At 42.9% G+C, this 19,340-nt stretch overlaps 2 protein-coding genes across 9 annotated transcripts in view; one reads left to right on the top strand and one right to left on the bottom strand.

Moving 5' to 3' along the window:
- Window positions 1-6,031, top strand: part of ESYT3 (extended synaptotagmin 3) — a 42,637-nt gene extending 36,606 nt beyond the window's left edge. Inside the window, exons 18-23 of the mRNA XM_028743983.2 lie at window positions 269-756; window positions 1,972-2,070; window positions 2,611-2,742; window positions 4,441-4,546; window positions 4,953-5,002; window positions 5,245-6,031. Of these exons, the coding sequence (XP_028599816.2) occupies window positions 269-756; window positions 1,972-2,070; window positions 2,611-2,742; window positions 4,441-4,546; window positions 4,953-5,002; window positions 5,245-5,281 (912 nt within the window). The 3' untranslated portion in view covers window positions 5,282-6,031. The remainder of the gene's footprint in view (window positions 1-268; window positions 757-1,971; window positions 2,071-2,610; window positions 2,743-4,440; window positions 4,547-4,952; window positions 5,003-5,244) is intronic.
- A 61-nt stretch (window positions 6,032-6,092) lies between these two features.
- The window catches only part of CEP70 (centrosomal protein 70), a 21,697-nt gene continuing 8,449 nt past the window's right edge, over window positions 6,093-19,340 (bottom strand). For all 8 annotated transcript variants that reach the window (XM_077935234.1, XM_077935202.1, XM_077935222.1 and 5 more), the window contains 12 exons: window positions 18,998-19,167; window positions 15,692-15,751; window positions 15,358-15,460; window positions 14,056-14,144; window positions 13,457-13,528; window positions 12,633-12,732; window positions 12,030-12,203; window positions 10,916-11,062; window positions 10,212-10,380; window positions 9,158-9,272; window positions 7,166-7,245; window positions 6,093-6,238 (listed from right to left, as the gene is read on the bottom strand). In XM_077935234.1, coding sequence (XP_077791360.1) covers window positions 6,180-6,238; window positions 7,166-7,245; window positions 9,158-9,272; window positions 10,212-10,380; window positions 10,916-11,062; window positions 12,030-12,203; window positions 12,633-12,732; window positions 13,457-13,528; window positions 14,056-14,144; window positions 15,358-15,460; window positions 15,692-15,751; window positions 18,998-19,167 — 1,338 coding nt within the window. In that variant the 3' untranslated portion in view covers window positions 6,093-6,179. The remainder of the gene's footprint in view (window positions 6,239-7,165; window positions 7,246-9,157; window positions 9,273-10,211; window positions 10,381-10,915; window positions 11,063-12,029; window positions 12,204-12,632; window positions 12,733-13,456; window positions 13,529-14,055; window positions 14,145-15,357; window positions 15,461-15,691; window positions 15,752-18,997; window positions 19,168-19,340) is intronic.

Genomic DNA, 19,340 nt, shown 5'->3' with positions numbered 1-19,340 from the left:
ACTAACAATTTTAACCGTTTACAATGGTTTTTAAGATAAGTTGTAAATTTTCCCCATTCATTATTAAAGTTTTGGTCTTCCTGATTCCTGATTCTTCTGGTCATTTTAGCCATTTGGGCATAATCCATCAACTTGATCTGAAGATAAAGTCCCTACCAGAGAAGAATGGCAGATCAAGTTGACAAAACTCTACTTCCTTGTTCAGTGCCTCTTAATGTTGGGTATGACCATGTTGTTTACTCTTTCTTTCCCCCCATTTTCTTTTCAGGCTTTGGACATACAGCAGCGTGATCCAGAAAGTACCTATACTGGGGTTAATGCCTCAAAGCAAGGTCCCATCCCTGCCACCGAGCAGGACGAACCCAAAGGCAAGACGCATTTGCCACCTCCGCCACCACCACCACCTCCTCCTTCTCCTCCTCCTCCACCAAAAGTAGAAGTGCCCAAAGCACCCCAGGAGAGGAGCAGCGACTTAGGCCTGCTTGACCCCCAAGGTGACCGACGCGAGAGCAATGCTAACCTTAATGTAAATGAGAAATTGGCAGGGCCTATTGTGATAGAGGCAGTGGCTGGAATTAATGAGCAAGCCGGCACAGGCGGCTTGCGCCCCAAATCCTTGACACCTGCGCAGACCATCCCAGGACGCCGTATGCTGCCAGCCCTGCAGAGACTCCAGGTTGCCCCCAGCATTGCGTCTCTGGGCTCAATATCCGCTTCAAACTTTGATGTAACTTGCAGCAATCTGGATCTCAATAAGTAAGTCTGCCTCGGTGCGAATTTTTGCCTAAACTGAGCATGAGCTGTACGCTTGTTTCTGCACACATTTGGAAAATAAAAGACACGCTTGCAGATGCTAATCTTCTAAGCTAGCATTCCTGTGGCTATTTCCTGTTGTTCATGGTATTGAGAAAAGGGGTAAGAGGAACTCCTTAAGGCAGGTTAGTTTGTTTTTAGAGGGTGGTGTTTCTTTGTTTTGAGACTTGCATTACCTTCAAGGTACATAAGTGTTCCTGCGTAGGATTCTCTAAGCATGTTCCAAGATAAAGGTGTGTTTGTGACACCGGGGTGCCTCATGCAAAACTTTTGCAGCACCCACAACATTGTCAGAATGTCAGCCCATTCCCAGGAAAATCCAGGAAGTTAAAGAAATAACAAAAACAAAAACTTGTCACCAATGGCCTATCTTCAATACTTCAGTGACCTAATTAGAATTCCCTCTGGAATCACTCAAATCTGTGGGAGGCTTTTATTTCTCAAGATATGCATTTAGATCAGAGCTACACATGTGTTATAAGTTCAGTGAAGTTTGCTTAAGTGCAGCAGGAAAGGAAGGGATGCACTTCCACTTGTCTCGCCACTTTCCCTGGGAGAAACCAACTCTTTCCTGCGGAATTGGATTAAACATCAGTTGGGTTTTTCGCAAATCGACATTTGCTCCAATTCCACAGTAAAGAGTGGGTTTTCCTGGGGAAAGTGGCAGAACAAATGGAAAACCTCTCAGACCATGCTTTCTAGGCACAGGGCAAGCGGAAGTGTGGGCAAGCCTTAAAGGGCTTGGAAAGGCTAGCTGTCGGCACACAGACCCCATAGAAATAAAGTCACAGCCCTCAGGTTAGATGCCTGTAGCTGCTCCTGGGCAGCTGACCTACCTTCTACTTTCTGCTGGGATTCCAGGTCTCTTTGATGGAAGGCTCTTTGTACTTCATGTTTAGCATCTATACTACTGTGACAGTGTTTTTTCTGATTTGAATAGTTTTCAGAACATACCTCAAGGTGAAATGGACCCCAAGAGATGCTGGAATCAAATACATCTTCCTTCCTTCTCTTGGGAACGGCTTATAGTTGGTTTAGCTTATGGGGATGAGATATACTAGTGTAAGTTAGTAGGGATCTTAGTTGTGCAGCATGTGTTCAGCTTCTGGAGGAGGTTTTGCTTGTTTGTTTTTTTAAATGTAATTCATTATCTTGCAGTGGGACACTTTATGATGGAATGCCCCTGGGAGAGATTCACCTCACTGTGCGCTATGCATCCCTACGGCAGTCTCTTATCGTGCTGGTCAATGCATGCAGGTAACACCTGAGAGAGCTGTTTCTCTTTGTCTTCTGTGATTGATATTGTTTAGGGCTTGAATTTTGGTATGCACAATTTTCTGCTGCAGACACAACCAGGATGTGCTACATAGGTGTGCTCACATTTTCAAACATCCTGTTACATCCTTCTAATATGGAGTGGATCACATGCAGCTACGAACATTGTCTTGCTGGCTGTCTTACCAGTCTGCCACCCATTGACCCCGCCCCGCCCGCCCAGGTCCAGCCACTTCATTTGGTAATGGGTCTTTATTGTAGAACGCATGCTTTGTACTGAAGTGACAAGCCTGGCTGTGCCCAATAACTGCCTGGCTTCAAGCACTGTATTGGCAGCAGCCCTATCTACAGAAAAGGTTGGGAGGCACAGATTCCTCTTACTTCTTAATCTGCTTTTCTTACAACTTCTTCAGATGCAGGAAAAACAAGTGTGGGCACACCCATATGCACAATCCTAACACACCATAGATAAGCATTTTTTCCACCTGTTAATCCTAAGGATGGTATCTCATTTCCCAAAAGGAATTTAACGCCCTGCTCTCAGCAAGGAGCACATCCCTATGTCCGCATCTACTTACTCCCAGACAAAAGATGGGTAATGCGAAGAAGAACTACTGTCAAGAAAAGAACTCTGAATCCTCACTACGATGAAAAGTAAGTAAAACCTGGAAGGAATTTTCTTGTCAAGACCCTGTGTGTTTTACCTGCTATTTATTTGTCAGAAATATGCAGTTGCACCCAAGCCTTTAAATATGTCATTGGCTAAAGCAATGCCTGTACTGGGAGAACTGGATGTGGCAGTCTGTCATCGTTTGGGTGAAAATTTTGTAAGTGAAGAGCAGTTTCTTATATCTTGTTTCCCTCTTTGGTTTTGCTCACTTTTTCAAAGCTTTTGTTACATCTGCTTTAGGAAGGTGCTTTTAAAAATTTACCTGATTTGTAGATCTTCTGATGTGGTATATAGAACCTGTGTATACAGTATCTGAAATAACCAGAATTTTGTTATTTTGTGTCTTTACGTGTGAAGAGGAGTAGCATGTCTCCAAAATCCTGCACATCACAATTTTTAAGTGAACATTAATCTGACCCTGGCTTGGATCCCAGCTAGCCATCTGTGAACAGAAGGGCTACTTTCATTCATGGGCAGGACTGGGATTCAGCAGAGGATTATTTCAGGAATAAGGCAAATTTTACTTCTCCCAGCTCCCTCTCCTGCTGCTCTAGAGGGATCCCCTTTAACCCTCCAGAGCAGATCTGCGAGAGAGCACAAAGAATCTGAAAAATGTATTTCTATCCTGCACATAATTAAAACTGCATCATTTAAAAACATTCCTACAAGTGGAAACCTCATTAGGATCCAAACCAAATGACCTCTGTCATCTAATATTAAAGCAAGGCTGCTCAGCTCGAACAGAGAAAATATGAACCCTCCTCTGTATATCAGCTTCCCTCTTCTGAGAAAGGCTTGCTTTCATGATCCTGAATGCTTAATGGGTAAGCAACGTGTGCTGAAAGCAGAGGATAAATTGATCTGCCTTAGGCTTTTGTCAGAAGACTGTCACTGTACAGACTGAGCTATGTCCATGGCCCCTGAGCAGCTGGGTATCTTCAGCTCTGAGCATGAGATTACAGCACACTCAGCAGGAAAAGGTCATCTGTCTAGAGTTGAGATGGGGAACCTTTAGCCCTCCAGCTGTTGCTGAACTACATTTCCCAGCACCCCTGACCACGCTGCCTGGGACTAATGGGCCTTGGGAGTCCAGCAAGTGAAAAGCCATAGGTTCTGCACACCTGGTTTAGAGGTAACAAGGAGATGGTCCACTTCCATCAGATGACTGAGTGCCTCTGAAATGGAGTGATCTTTCTGTTTTGCATGAAGTGCCCAGAAGGGTCAAAGGTAGCAGTGTGTACACACACACGCGCGCACACACACACACACACAGAGTCTTAATGTTTCAGTTTGTGGGTAAAAAGTGGAAATCTGGGATTCTAGTACCATACCCCCTAATTGTGCTTTCTGAAATAGAGGATGAAGGTGGTTTCAGATCAACCTGGGCTTCAGAAAACATAATGCTTTTGTAATTGTTATCTATTTTTAAATATCATTAAAACATTTTTAAAAATCATGATTCCCACTGTGCAAAGACCAGTGAGGGGAATGGTTATTTAGTTTTTCATAAAATTTATATACCACTTGATTGTGTGGTCAAACTGTCTCATCCATTCATCTAATCTCAATGATGCAAACATTTGGAGGCTAAGAATGTATTGCTTATCAGAAGCTTTAACCTCTTCGTCGTACTGTGTTCCGTGCCTATTCAGCATATACGCATTTCCTGTCTCTACTTCTAGGTTTGAATTTTTTGACACTCTGGAAGACATCAAGAAACGAGCCTTAGACATTGCAGTGAAAAACAGACGGCGATTTATTTCACATGAAAGGAAGGAGCTTGGAAAGGTATGGCGCTGCTTTCAAAAGTTAAGACCACGAGGGCAAATAAGCTGGTGAAATTGATTGCATGGCAGAAAGATTAAATATACTTCCAGTTGTGCCATGATACCCCCTTTCTCACAATTTCTATTGTGTTCTTAAGAGAGAAATCTCCTGTACCCAACTAATCAAGCATTTGCTGCTATATTCAAAATTCTGGTGCTGTCACAACATCCTCTCTGTATTAAAGAGGACACCTGCATTCCAAGGATGGTTATAACTCAATAAAAACTTGCTTGCAGGTTCTATGCCTGGTAATCATCTCTACTTATTTTTGAACCATTTATCTGTAATTCAGACAGTTAACGAAAATATTCAAGCAAGTTATTTGAAATATCTATTTTAATTTTTAATTTGTTTGTTTGTTTTGAAGGTGCTGATTGACTTGTCGAAGGAAGACTTAGTCAGGGGCTTCTCTCAATGGTATGTTTACATTTGCAGGTTATAAGAACATAACAAAAAAAAAGTTATATAGGTTTTAGTTATAACCTTTTGATGCCCTACTATATATGGTACTTTGAATGCCTGCACAGTTCCTACAATTGTTATGGATTGCTGTTGTTTTTAGAACAAAACTTCTTCCTAAAAGGGATCAACTCTAGTCTAACCTTACTAGGTGTCTGCCCAGCAAATTTTGTAATGCAATTCTGTTCTTTCTTCTGTAGGTATCAGCTGACAAGAAACGGACAGCCCCAAAGTTGATACCTGTTGCCTGATGAACAGCTGAAGCAAGTGTACATATGTATATTTTTAACTTTTTAATTACAAAATAGCTTTGTAATTTTTTATTTATCTTCATCACATTGTTTAATACACTTCTATAAAATATTTATTCAAGATGCACTGTTTTGGCAATAGTTCTGCGGTCACTTGTGATGGCAGTACTGCTGGCAATAATACACAGTTAAAATGAACATTCCTATGCACGCCTGTGGCATGCATTGGGTCTTCAGTCTAGGAAATGCTTCCAGGTTGTAGTGCAGTACAGTGCTAGCACACCTCACCTGGAGCTCTGGCAGAGAGGCAAAGCCCCTTCTTGGCGATTGCTGAATGAAACAGGTGGTACTTAAAGACCACCACCTCTGAGTATATTTGATTGAGAAGCAGAGACCTCAGGAACCTTCCGTAATAACAGAGGGCTATATAAAACTTGCACACTGATTATATACTGTTTTGATAAGAATATGTCACTATTTGCCCTCCACCCCTCTTCCTGAGATGGAGGCAGCAGGGGGTATGTGTGTGATGACTGTTACTTCAGTGCCAGCTTTTTTTTTAGCCAGTGCAGGGATGACTGGAAAACTCTTTTGCAGCTACAGTCTTCTGGTTCACAACCAAAGTGCATTCTGAACCCCTACAATCTTAAATTATATTTATTATGCCAAAGATGCATGTGTTTTCTGAAATTAAACTGAGTACAAAACTGATTTTAATAAAGAAACTTAAACACTGTGGTATTGTGACTTTTTGGAGAGAGAAAAATCCCTTGGACCATTATGTGTGAATATCAAAATTTCAATAGTTAAAACCTTTTATTCAACAGCTATACACACAGAGAGAGGTAGGTAAGTATTAAGTTGAGACATGGCTTACATAATCATCAGGCTTTCCATTTCAGCTTCTGCACAGCAGGTACTATATCTGTCAGATTTCTGACCTCTGAAATGAGAAAAGTGATTGTTATATGCAGTACTTATTACAGTGGAAATCTAGATGACAGTAACTTTGTGCAAAGTAATAAACTCTGGCTGTGTCTCCTCAGAAAGGGCAGGCTGTATAACTGGATAAAGCTGAAGTCTCCCACATGTCTGGCAAGAGGCACTTCCCAACAGGAGTTTATTGTGGCATCAAAATGCTAGCCTGCTTCCCCTGCCCACTTAATATAAAATTTATGTTTTATTTTAAGTGTAAAATTGTTGTATACACCCAGCTACTGATGACATGGATGTTCCTTACAGCATTTTTTCAGTGGGTGGTTTGTCACTTCTTGTGTTTTGGTGAGTGATCTATTGCCTTGCCCCTACTTCTGTTCGCACCTCAGCCAAATAAGTACCTAGCCATTTTGTTTTCAGCAACCCAAATGTTACCCACCTGTCTATTTCAAAAGAGGATATGGAGATCTCCATTCTAGTAAAAATAAAAAGGGGGGGATACAATAGACTATAATAGCACTACATAAATAGGGCTTGGGTGTTTTTTAAAAAATACTGAGGTCTTGTGCAAGACTTTAGGATTAAAAATGGGAAAACCCAAATGGGAAATGATTTTGTCTCCCTCTCAAAAGGCAAGGTCCTAAATTTTGCATACTGGGAAACATGACAACTAAGTAGCTAGTAAGCATGCTCTTGTATACTTTAGGTGTGTGGGGGGGAGTAAAATGTACATTTGCGGGTATAGGGATACGTGTACAAATGCCTAAAACTAGAAAAGGTAGAGGACAGTAGCGATTGAGGAACCAGAAAACACAGCAGAGAAACATTCCATCAAGCACTTATTATTAGTATAGATAATAAATAACAGAATGCCTGCCTATGTCTATTCTGATTCTGGGGAACCAGGAAGATACAAGTTGCAGAAATCCCTTACCTAGAATATGAAGCAAGTCTTCAATAAGACTTTCAAATGCTTGGAAAAAGTTATCATGTTCTTTTAACTCGTCGACAATGCTGGAAAAAAAATCAATTGTGCCACATTCATTTTCCTGCAGTTTTCATTTCAAAAACTCACCCATTGAAATCTGTGCTTCCTTCCTCCCAGCTCTTCATATTCCAAGTTTCAAAATTCTCCTTATAAGAATTATCCTTGATAAGATACATCTAGGGTCACCTGTTTCTAACACAATACTCACACTATTACTTCAGGCTACATCTCTGCTTACAGATGTGCTTTACCTTGAAACTGGGGCCAAATATGATTCTCTTCCCTTGCAATTACTCTATGGGGTATATGGCTACATGTAGCCAGCAATTCGAATAGTGTAAATTGGCAGAGCTATGCTATTTGCATCCTTAGCAGCTAGGAGTGTAGGTGCTTAACTGCTGCCTTGCAGTACTGCTGAAACATGAGAACACTTATCTAGCCTCTAAGAAAACAAATGATACCAAAGCTGTGCACTGCTTCTCTCTCCTTTTTAAATAGGGTAGTCAGCAATAATAGGATGTCTGTTTCCATGGGGCAGGGGCCCTCTCTCTGGCCACACCAACTATGAGACTACACTCCAACAGCTTTCAACTGGCGTGATGCAGCTTCTCCCCTAAAGTTTCCTCACCCCTGCTTTGCCACAACAGCAGGGAAAGGCTATAGTTTAAGGAATTTCCACAAAAGAAGTGTGTCACGGATACTCCAAGTGACCAACAAAGTTGTGCAGTCCATGGTTTATTAAAACTTAAGTCTGATCTCATGCAGAAGCCAAGTCACAATGGGCTGGGGAAGCAGTATTAACTTCAGATTACAAATCAAAAGGTAACAGAAATAATATCACTCATCGATGGAGCTTGAGATCATCTATCATTGCAGCTATTCTATTGAGAGGGTCACAGTGCTTCCCCACCCCACCCCACCCCCAAAGAAAACCCCTAAACATGATTCTTAGTCCTAGGATTAGATTAAATGAGGTCCCATTATGGAATGCTCTATAACTACTTTTATGATGTCACTATATATGTACTTCCTCAATTGCCACAGGGTGTTGCTGTGGGTTAAACCACTGTGCCTCTTAGGCTTGCTGATTGGAAGGTCGGTGGTTCGAATTCCCGCAACGGCGTGAGCTCTTGTTGCTCGGTCCCAGCTCCTGCCAGCCTAGCAGTTCAAAAGCACATCAAGTGCAAGTAGATAAATAGGTACCTCTCCAGTGGGAAGGTAAAGGGCATTTCCGTGCGCTGCTCTGGTTTTGCCAGAAGCGGCCTAGTCACGCTGGCCACATGACCCAGAAAAACTGTCTGCAGACAAACGCCGGTGCCCTCGGCCAGTAAAGCGAGATGAGCGCCGCAACCCCAGAATTGTTTGTGACTGGACTTAATTGTCAGGGGACCCTCTACCTCATTTAACTGCAAAAGCAGGGCTTGTGTAAAAAGGCTGTGAGGGTCTTCTACAGCAGCCTTTGCCAGCATGGTACAGTAGACTAAAACGCCCATCAGCCCCAGCCAACATGGAGCACCAGATTGACAAAGGTCATTTGACACAGCAGCGGAAGACTTGCCAAAGCCTGATTCCACCCAGAATGGGTTGCACCATAGCTGCATGGAGATGACCAATAAAATACTTTCTTAGAATAGCCAACTATTGGGTACCACCATCCAGGTAAATGGTGCCTTACCAGGACCTGCTGGGCTCACAATACAGAAACTGACACAAGGAAAGCAGAGGTAGAAGCAAACAGAATAAAGAAGTGTCGTTTTAGTTACATGCACTTAGTCTTCCAAACCACTAAGCCTGAGGGGTTATTCCAGAGGGTTCAAAAGGACGTTGCGGGTTTTGAGAGCCGATCTATTGAATGAAATACTGAGATTGACTATAGCAATATGGATCTAAATGCATCATTCAAGAGTTACTACTGTGATTTATCAAGGGCTTGCATACCTTTGGATGTCAGGGGTGCCCAGCAGCTGCTCAACCTGCTGGGACACATTCTCATTAATCAGACTGCATAGCTTTCCAACCCTGTTGACCAGGACACTGGGTGGGGCAGAAGTATCTGGGAAGAAAACATCCATTTCAAGAACATCACACACAAACCAAGGAGCAATCTCACTGGAAGTGACTGCCAACACAAATACCCATACTAAATGTGGAATGATCCTCGAGGTTCCATTCCTGATACAGATTGTTTTTAAAAGCAATTACGATAAGGATACCGGGGGACAGGAGGGAAGAACCAAGCTTTGTGAGATACTGAACACAAAGAGCAGATCTGGGAAAGTACAACAGACACCCACACAGAAGCCAGACAATACTCTTCTTGATCCTGACAATCAATGATACATATCAAGGTAGATGTCCCAAGCAAACAAGAGCAAATTGTCTTTAAGATAAAAAGACACATTGTTTAAGAGCTAGAGACACAGTGAAATTAAGAGACAATACATTATAACAAAAAAGTTTATTATAATTATAGTGGTATTTAAGGATTTTCTGAAGTAAGCAAAATGCAGTGTGTTCTATTTGGCAATCACCAAGGCACCTAGTGTACCAGTTCTAATCACAAATGCACACTTTTTTAAAAGAGAAAACCATAAATTAAAATATCATATCATATCAAGTATAACCTATGGTCCTTCTGCAAAACAGCATAGAATACCTTGTAACTGGGAGGGTGGAAGCAACATTTTTACATAATCATTAGGGTAGTGACTACAAGTTAGGGAGTTTTTAAAAAAATCAATCTAAAGCAGGTCTAAAAAGTATGAGGCTGACTTTCAATGGTCTTTTGCAAAGTCCATATTTTAGACATGGAAATCATTTCCCACCACTAACCAAAGCAAAAACATCAAAAACCAGAAAATCTGGGATTCTAAATCGTATTTATTTGAAATTACGTTTTAGCAATTATTATGGCACCCTGCATTTATTATTTATTATTATTGCATCCCAAGCTGAGGGATGCACATCGGAGGAAGGTAAAGATTATCCATACCTAGTTCTAAAAGATCACAGAGGTTTCTCATAGCATTGATCATTTCGCCAAGTTTTGTATAAACTTCATTCATGCGAGGATAAATTCCATTAATAGATTTCACATCAAAGAGCTTTTGAAAGTGAGACACCATTGCATACAAAGCTTCTTGTGAAGGCACGCAACTTCTCTGTAGGATGCAAGACAAAAAGGGGGACGGAGGATAAAGTAGTTTTAAATCTTGGCTGAGAATGCATACAGAAATATTGAAGATGTCTTCCTCAAAACATAGAAGTCTTATCTAACTAAACAGTTACACTAAGTGCAAGGGGTTTTATAAGATTTTAAAGGAATTAATTGGTTGGTTTTTATAAGCAGAATCAGGAATGAGGTAATTAAAAAACCCTAACACAGCCAAAGTGATTCTTTGAAGCAAAATTGAATGAGGACCCAAATTTTCTACTGCATTAATGGAAGTGCGTCCTGTATCTTATCTGAATATTTGTACCAGATTTTTTTTTTAAATAGTATCTTTCCTGAACTCTGGAAGTTGTGGTTTATATTTTCTTGGTTTTATTCTGAAAATGCCTTGCTATCTTTTACAACGAAAGGCGGCATATTAATAATTGTAAAATAAAATAAATACAGGGCTCAATACTAGCACATGCAAATAAATGAATTTCATACTAGAACTATGAAAAGACATAACTCTGGAACAAAATTACCTTTTCTTTATTTACTACTTCTTCAGAGATTTCATCTACCATGAGCTGAAGGTCTTCAACTCTAATATATTCACTGTTATCCTGCATCGTGACCATACACCAAGGCACTAGTTGCAGAAACAATTTTTTCAGGGACCTATGCAAAGTCTTGAAAGAGCAAGAAATTATTATTAGAAGCCATCACAGTTCCTGCTTTACTTAACATATTTTGTGCACAATCCACACTCCCCTCTCTCGCTTGTGAGGCTTTGTGCAGTTCAGAAGGTGGGGGACAAGATGACCAGACCTGATGTCATTGGGTGAACTGCCTGGGATCCAGCCGATTCAGGGCTGGCGTAGCCCCACTACCAGAGCACTGTGTTTTGGGGCTTTTTGCTGGATCATGCCAGCAGGGAACCCACCAGCAAGTGGAAGTCAGCACTGGTGATATTTGCCAGGGCAGCTGGGTAGAGCAACCCCTCTACTTAATACAGTCTCCACCCAGTCCAGCATAAGGGAGGTTCGGATTGCTCTGCCTGTCTGAAAGTGATCCTTGTGTTTTGTGTGAGACAGCCAAATCAGAATCACATTTTTTTTGTTCTAAAAGTTAAAAAACAGCTGCTTGAGCAGATGGAGATCAGATTAGGACCACAGGGCTGGGGGAGTACGGGGAGATATCTGACCTCCCCAAAGTACCATTTTTCTAATTAAAATTTCCTCCAAAGCCATTTATCCTGTAGCTGAAAACAGAGAGCTGTTAGTATGTTCTTCCCAAAGGAGAAATGGCAGCTAGAAGGATTTTAACTCTCAGGAAAACTATCAGGAGTAACTCGAATGGCCAGAATATGAGCATGTGCAATTGCTATTTAATGGTCAGAGCTCAATGTGTTTGTACTGTGAATTTTAAATGGACCAAATAATAATTAAACAACACACAAATCTTCAATGACATTTGTTAAAAATGAAAAGGCTGACATTCCTCTCTTTTGCTCCTCTCAGAAGAAGGGGTCAGCTTATCAGGATAATTAGTTTGAAATTAAGTTGAAGACTATTATCTCTGGAAAATGCACAAGGCACACATCTGAAGAGCTAGCTAGCTAGAGAAAGAAAGATTGAAATCAAAGACCATCCGTACCTTTAGGGCCATTAGCTGGTCAGCCCACATCTCAACTGTAAGAGGAAGGTGCTCAAATCCACATTCCTGCTCATCCCCTTTGGGGCAGCTTTGCGGCAACCCTTTCCGCTGCAAATGCGTGACCAACGGAGCTCTTCTTGGGCTTCTTATAATAGCGTCAATGCTGGACAACACCTTTAATGTTAAATACTTGTCAGAAAAACCACACAGCAGAAATTATGACAGATACTATTGCAGTGCTAAATACACACTCCAATTAATATTAAAAATACAATAGAAGACTTGGCTTTCACAGGAGACTGGGGGTATTTAAAAATATCCAGTGAGCAGACAAAACAAGAACTGAAATCAAAGTCTGGCCCTAGTTTGTTCTAGCTACAGTTAAATGAAACTGAAGTTTCCAAAGTTCAAATGTCAAGGAAAACTGCAGCTAGTTCAAAATTGGAAGCAAAAGCTTCAAATCTCGGAGACACGAAAGGGGAGAGGTGGTATGAATGTGAGCTTGAGGCACTCCACAACTCATCATGTAATAAGGGTGGAAAAACACCCTTATTTTGGAAATGAGTGCATTTTTAATAGCTCCTGCAACGGCACCCCACCTACCTGCAAGTATTTCCTGCAGGTTTCCTGCAGTACCCCTCCTGTAGTACTTTTACATTCTCTGTTTTCTTTCATGCTTTCTTCTTCATCAATCTCATGGGATCTATATTGCAGGTAAAAAAGAAAAAAGGAACTATAGCAAGAAGGGGGAAAATATTTCAAAAAATGCTTCTATAACCTCTCTTGCTTCAGCAATATTCAGCACACAAAATGAAATAGATGTATTTAAATTAGTTTGAAATGTACAATTCAACCCAGTTTTAATGCTTCATACAAATTACTGTCCCAACCACAAAAAGTGTAGAAGCAGAACACTTCTGAAATGTTTGACAACTGAGTGTGGCTTCCGACTGGCTGCAAGAGCCTCCTGCCCTCAAGCGGAAGCCACGTTGGACATTTGGCTTCCAAAAAACGTTGGAAAACTGGAGCATTTACTTCCAGATTTTTGGCGTTCAGGAACCAGAATGTTCCAAAATAGAAGCACTGGGGAGCCAAGGTTTGACTGTAGAAGACTAGCGTAAGTGGTTGTTGGGGAAACCTGCAGTTCTCACCAACTTTCACCAACTCAATCCCATGATTGAGTCTACAAGCACATCCACAATCTCCAGGGATAGTACTGAGACATGCTTTTGCTCCTGTTGTTCACAACAGGGCTTTTGCTTTCCACCAGCCCATCTTTAGAACTACAGTGAAAGCTTGTGTGCCTTTGTTCTTTGGCTTTCTTTTAAGTCTGCCTGCCTTCAGAAGAAGGTTATTTCTAAAAGGCCCCTGCTTTCTCCATCTTCAAAACAGAGGTCTATTGTTAATGCTTAATGGAAATTAGTTACTTGATATTCTTCAGTGCTTTCTCCAGCTTCTTCACTTGGTGTTTGTAAAATTTTAACTCTTGCACAGTTGGTCTAAAAGGGGGAAAAAAATATCCAGTGAATTTCTAGAGAATCATAATTTTTAAAGTGAGCAGAAGAGCATGCCACCCTCCCTCATCAACCACTAAGTAGTATCTATGGAGACAGTTGCATATTTTGGATTTTTCCAGATTTGTGGAAGATTGCTTGCTGCTTCAGAGCCTGCTTCAGAGGGATTTTCACCTCCCTCATAGGGCAACAGCTGCCCAGTGGGAAGGAATCCCAGCAGAGAGAGGCAGGCAGGTAAAGACAACTTCAAAGCCAGCTCTAGCTAGATTTCTCTCACCTCCCACAGGGCCATCTGCCAGCAACCACCTAATGGGAAGAATCCCAATTACTTTTCATATGGTGGTTATTGTGGCTTCAATGTTTTGTTGTTGTTTTTAGTTAATTTGAAGCTGCATCAGAAAGGTATTTATTCTGAATAGAAGGCTATAGATCACTTTTACTATTAAAGAAATAATTACATTGTGAAGCAGCTATGCTTTCCTAACAGCCTATAAAACATTCACACTATTTACCTGATTTCCATCTCTTTCCTGAGATTTGTATTTTCACGTAACAGCTGTTCATTTCTGGCTTTTGTTTCGATTATCTGAGTCTGGAAAGACTTCAAAGATTTTTATAATAAATATGTTGTCATATAAGCATTCATAATGTCACTAACCTATCTCAATTGTCTTCACAACAAGTGGGCTAAATAAGTCACTAGTATACTGTACTATTGCTATATACTAAGGGGCTTTACCAACAAAATGTTGAGAAATACTGACTTCCTCAAATAGTAACCCAGGGAGCTTACAGGTGAACTGTGGTTTGAATCAGGAACTCTTAAGTTTAAAATTCCAGCTATTCAAATTTAAGTATATGACCATTTTCACAATATCTCAAATTATAAAACTAGGTGATAAAAGCCAAATATTACATTTGATATTTAAAATTAAACAGCCAGTCAGTCATTGGGTTGGAGGCTGTTCCATGCTGTGCAAACAGTAACCAGGTGACTGAAGGGTGCCCATCTCCACACAATATGCTGAGAATCAAACAGAAGTGACGATGCAAACTACTGAGTTTTCTTTTAATCAAACCAGGGATTAACTTCGGCAGGTTTTGGGGGGGGGGTAGATTTAGAAGATAACAATGGGAACCTTTATACAAGACTGCATGGGCTATCTCCCCTCCCACCAAGAAACCTGGTGGCCTTGCTGGACACGTTTGATAAGCGCAAGAAGGGGCATACACACAACAGCTCCTCCACATCGGGGGCGGGGGCAGGATTGTCCCTTGCACAGAGGAACTCTATGTGCATAGGAGCCTTTGTCAAAATTCCCCAGCGATCAGCTGCTATATACTATGCAGCCACCAAGTGCAGTGGCGTAGCGTGGGGGGGCAGGGGGGGCCCGCCGCACCGGGCGCAACATCTGGGGTTAGGGCAAATCCACGGGTTAGGGGGCGCAAATCCACGGGTTAGGGGGCGCAAATCCAAGGGTTAGGGGGCGCAAATCCAAGGGTTAGGGGGCGCAAATTACTTGCCTTGCCCCGGGTGCTGACAACCCACGCTACGCCACTGACCAAGTGCAACCCTGCTGCACCCATTGCAGAAGCGCTCCATCTGGCAGTCATCCGGGGGAGAGCGACAGACATCCAAGAAATATTTGTTCCAAGGTAGAAAACAGCTTGGGAACAGCTACTGGAAGGGGAGGTCATTGGAAGACTGCCACTCATGCATCTTGTCTTCAGCATAAACCTGTAGTGGACACCTTTAACTTCCTCCCTAGAGGTTGGACAGTTTCTACATCCATGGGTACCTGCTTGTGCCTTACCATGAGTAGGGCTCTGTAATTTGGAGTGGCATCTATGTCCTTCAAGAATTCTTCCTCATTTTTCCCTTCTCCTTGTGTATGATCAGGCTCTCTGTTATATCTCCTAGGAAGGAAATCCAAGTTAAAATGTGTTCCACTACAGTGAAAAATACTAAAATTACAAAACTAGAAATCATTTGATAGGTGAGACCTATTCCGCAAGACTAACCTGAATAGCTGATCTATTCAGCCATCAATACATCACCACCCAATCACTTATTTTGTATCGACAACTTTTCCTATTAATCTTTTTATCGTATTATGAAACTCCTCCTAACATGAGTTCTCTTCTTACCTTAATTCTTTTCTCACTTGCTTGATCTGAGACTCATAATGGTCAATTAAAGAACAAATCCTAGAAAGAAACAAGGGAAAACACACCATAAGAGTGGCAATCCAATTTTAGTATATAAACAAAATGTTATTATTATAGCAATAACGATGACAATGAAGCTATATCATACGAAATGTTCCAAAATATATTCCACTACTATATATTCTTCAGAAGAACAATTCTTTATAAAATAAAATACATACAAGCAATTAGTACCGTAATGAATACAATTGGGCAACTGGAATGGATCTAATATGGGAAAATCTAAAATAAACTTGTAATTAACTTTTGTCTTCAAGTAACTATTCCTATGCAGTGCAAGCATATGTAACTTGTTTTCCCTCCTAGCAATCAATCCTTTTTCAGAAGCTCTGGGACCTGAGTCCCAGATGAGGGGGAGGAAGGCCCAGACCCTGAAGGAGGCCACACTTCCTGAAAGGATGTAGGCAAAAAACAGAAGACACTTAGAACAGAAAAAACAGGCGACAGTAATGTCTCAGACTCTTTCCATCTCTTCCAACAACTCTCTTCAGAAATTTATCACAGTGTGTACTTGTGATTCTATTTTAATATAAACACTTAAACTAAACTAAGATATCTTTGTTGAATATTCCCCTGCCCCAGCAAGAAAAACATTTCAGTTCTAACTATTTCTGACAAGTTAGAAAAGCTTTTCAGATACTTACATAACATGTAATGTTAGTTTTGTTTACTAAAAATAAGTGGAAGAAACACACAAAATCAGATCTCCATCAAAATCAGATCTCCATTAAAATCAGATCTCCATCAGATCTCCCCGTTTCCTGCTTGGCAGGGGGTTGGACTCGATGGCCCTTGTGGTCTATTCCAACTCTATGATTCTATGATTCTAAGTTTGGGTAGTAGAGGGTTTTTTCCTCAAAAAAGCATCACCACTGCAGATTTTACAGAATGATTTGTACTCTTCAGGATTTTACAGTATTTGTCATACAATGATCTATGAGGTGAGCTAATTTTGTAAAAAATTCAGACTAACAGTACATAACAAGTCAATGTATTGCTGCTTGGAACTAGCTTTGTTATAAAGCTAGAGATATTAGACATTTTCTTCCTTTTGCTGCCACCCTGTGGTAGTTCTGATTTTTTTCCTATGGACCTTCTTTGGAGTAACGTATTTTTCGCACGATTGGACGCACCGGACCATAGGACGCACCTAGTTTTTTGGGGGGGAAATAAAGGAAAAAAATTTCCCCTTTATTTCCCCCCCAAAAGCAGGTCAGGGAAACCGAACCAGGTCGAGGAACAGCGGGATAGTGGCGCTGCGCCTCCCTGCTGTCCCCCGAGCTTGTGGGGCTGGCCGATGTCTGTCCGGCGGGCGGGGTGCTCTGCTTCAGGGCGCCCCACCCGCCAGGCAGCAGGCTGCTATCCGCAGCGTGGGGAGCCCTGTGGGGAACTCCTGCAAGGCTCCCCACTCTGCGGATGTCTGCCTGGCGCGAGGGGCGCTCTGCTTCAGGGCGCCCCACCCACCAGGCAGCAGGCTGCTATCCGCAGCGTGGGGAGCCTTGTGGGGAACTCCTGCAAGGCTCCCCACTCTGCGGATGTATGCCTGGCGCGAGGGGCGCTCTGCTTCAGGGCGCCCCACCCGCCAGGCAGCAGGCTGCTATCCGCAGCGTGGGGAGCCTTGTGGGGAACTCCTGCAAGGCTCCCCACTCTGCGGATGTATGCCTGGCGCGAGGGGCGCTCTGCTTCAGGGCGCCCCACCCGCCAGGCAGCAGGCTGCTATCCGCAGCGTGGGGAGCCCTGTGGGGAATTCCTGCAAGGCTCCCCACGCTGCGGATGTGTTCCCGAAGCGCCTGGAGCTCTGCTTTCAGGGCGCCCGACACTCCGGGAAGCAGGCTGCTATCCGCAGCCTAGACACGGCTAGCGGAGCGCTAATCCCGAAGCTTGGGGCGTGCGGAGCTCAGCGCGCCCCAAGCTTCTGGGCGCTAGCGGAGACCTTGCTGGCGCCCAGAAGCTTGGGGCGCGCTGAGCTCCGCACGCCCCAAGCTTCGGGATTAGCGCGCGCTTCGCTAGCCCTGGGAGAGCCCCGCGACGTCGCGGGGCTCTCCCAGGGCTAGCGAGACCTTGCCGGCACCCAGAAGCTTGGGGCGCGCTGAGCTCCGCACGCCCCAAGCTTCGGGATTAGCGCGGCGCTTCGCTAGCCCTGGGAGAGCCACACGACGTCGCGGGACTCTCCCAGGGCTAGCGAGACCTTGCCGGCACCCAGAAGCTTGGGGCGCACTGGGCTCCGCACGCCCCAAGCTTCGGGATTAGCCCGGCGCTTCGCTAGCCCTGGGAGAGCCACACGACGTCGCGGGGCTCTCCCAGGGCTAGCGGAGACCTTTCCGGCACCCAGAAGCTTGGGGCGCGCTGAGCTCCGCACGCCCCAAGCGTCGGGATTAATGCAGCGCTCCGCTAGCCGTGGGAGAGCTGGGTCTCCCACGGCTAGCGGATAGCTTCCTGAAGCCTGGAGAGCGAGAGGGGTCGGTGCGCACCGACCCCTCTCACTCTCAAGGCTTCAGCGAAAGCCTGCATTCGCTCCATAGGACGCACACACATTTTCCCTTGCTTTTTAGGAGGGGAAAAGTGCGTCCTATGGTGCGAAAAATACGGTAATAGGCTGCATAAACACCATACGTTTAAAACACACGCCTTCCCTCAAAGAAGCCTGGGAACTATAATCTGTTAAGGGTGCTGGGAATTGCAGCTCTGTGAGAGATAAACTAAAGCTCCCAGGATGATTTGGGAGAAGTTATGTTCTTTAAAAGTATGGTACATGTGTAGCCTGAATATTAAAATTTGGGGGTATATTTATTAAATATATAGGGTGGTAGTCAACTAATTTTTACGCAGAGTAGACAGGGTAAAGCAATGACCGTAACTAAACTAGATCTATTAATTTCAGTGAGTTTACTCCAAGTAAAAATTAGTTGAATACTACTCATAGACTATAAAAATACACAAGATTTTAAATGGCACCACCAAAATTGTCCTGCCTCTCCTTATTCACTGCAAGGCAACACAACATCCACAGAGGTGGCAGCAACATCACCACTACAGGTAAAGTACTTGGTCCCAAATACCTGCAAAGTACAGGTAAAGTACTTGGACCCAAGTTCTTACCAAGAATGGCCAGAAATCCTCTGCAACTCCCAAGTAAGCTCATGCTTCAGATTACAGTGAGAAATACTTAACTTGCAAATGTTAAGATTTGCACAAAGCTCTCACAAATTATCCAGAATTACTTACTGCTGATCCAAGTGAGTTCTTGGAGCCTGTTTGCAAAACTGCCGGAATATTTTTTTCTGTGTAGCCAAACGCTCCTCCTCCTCCATGTCCATCTTTTTAAGCTCTTTTTCCAAACGGGCAATAGTCTCTTCTTGCTCTCGGAGCTTATCAATCTGTTGCTGATTCTTTGCCTGCAAGCAGAACACAAGGGAATCACAGAAGGCAGAACAGGCCTAAGAAGGGAAGTAAATGGTAGGCCAGAATTCATTTGCTCTGTCCTTTCTAAAAGAAGTCTCCCACTTTCTTAAAAGAGGTAACTCGTTTTATTCTTTTTCTTGCAAGTACATTTTAAAAGTGCATCACC

The sequence above is a fragment of the Podarcis muralis genome, chromosome 1, assembly GCF_964188315.1.
Source record: "Podarcis muralis chromosome 1, rPodMur119.hap1.1, whole genome shotgun sequence".
Lineage (NCBI taxonomy): Eukaryota > Metazoa > Chordata > Lepidosauria > Squamata > Lacertidae > Podarcis > Podarcis muralis.
Note: the sequence above shows the minus strand (reverse complement) of the source record. Positions and strands in the feature narration are given on the sequence as shown.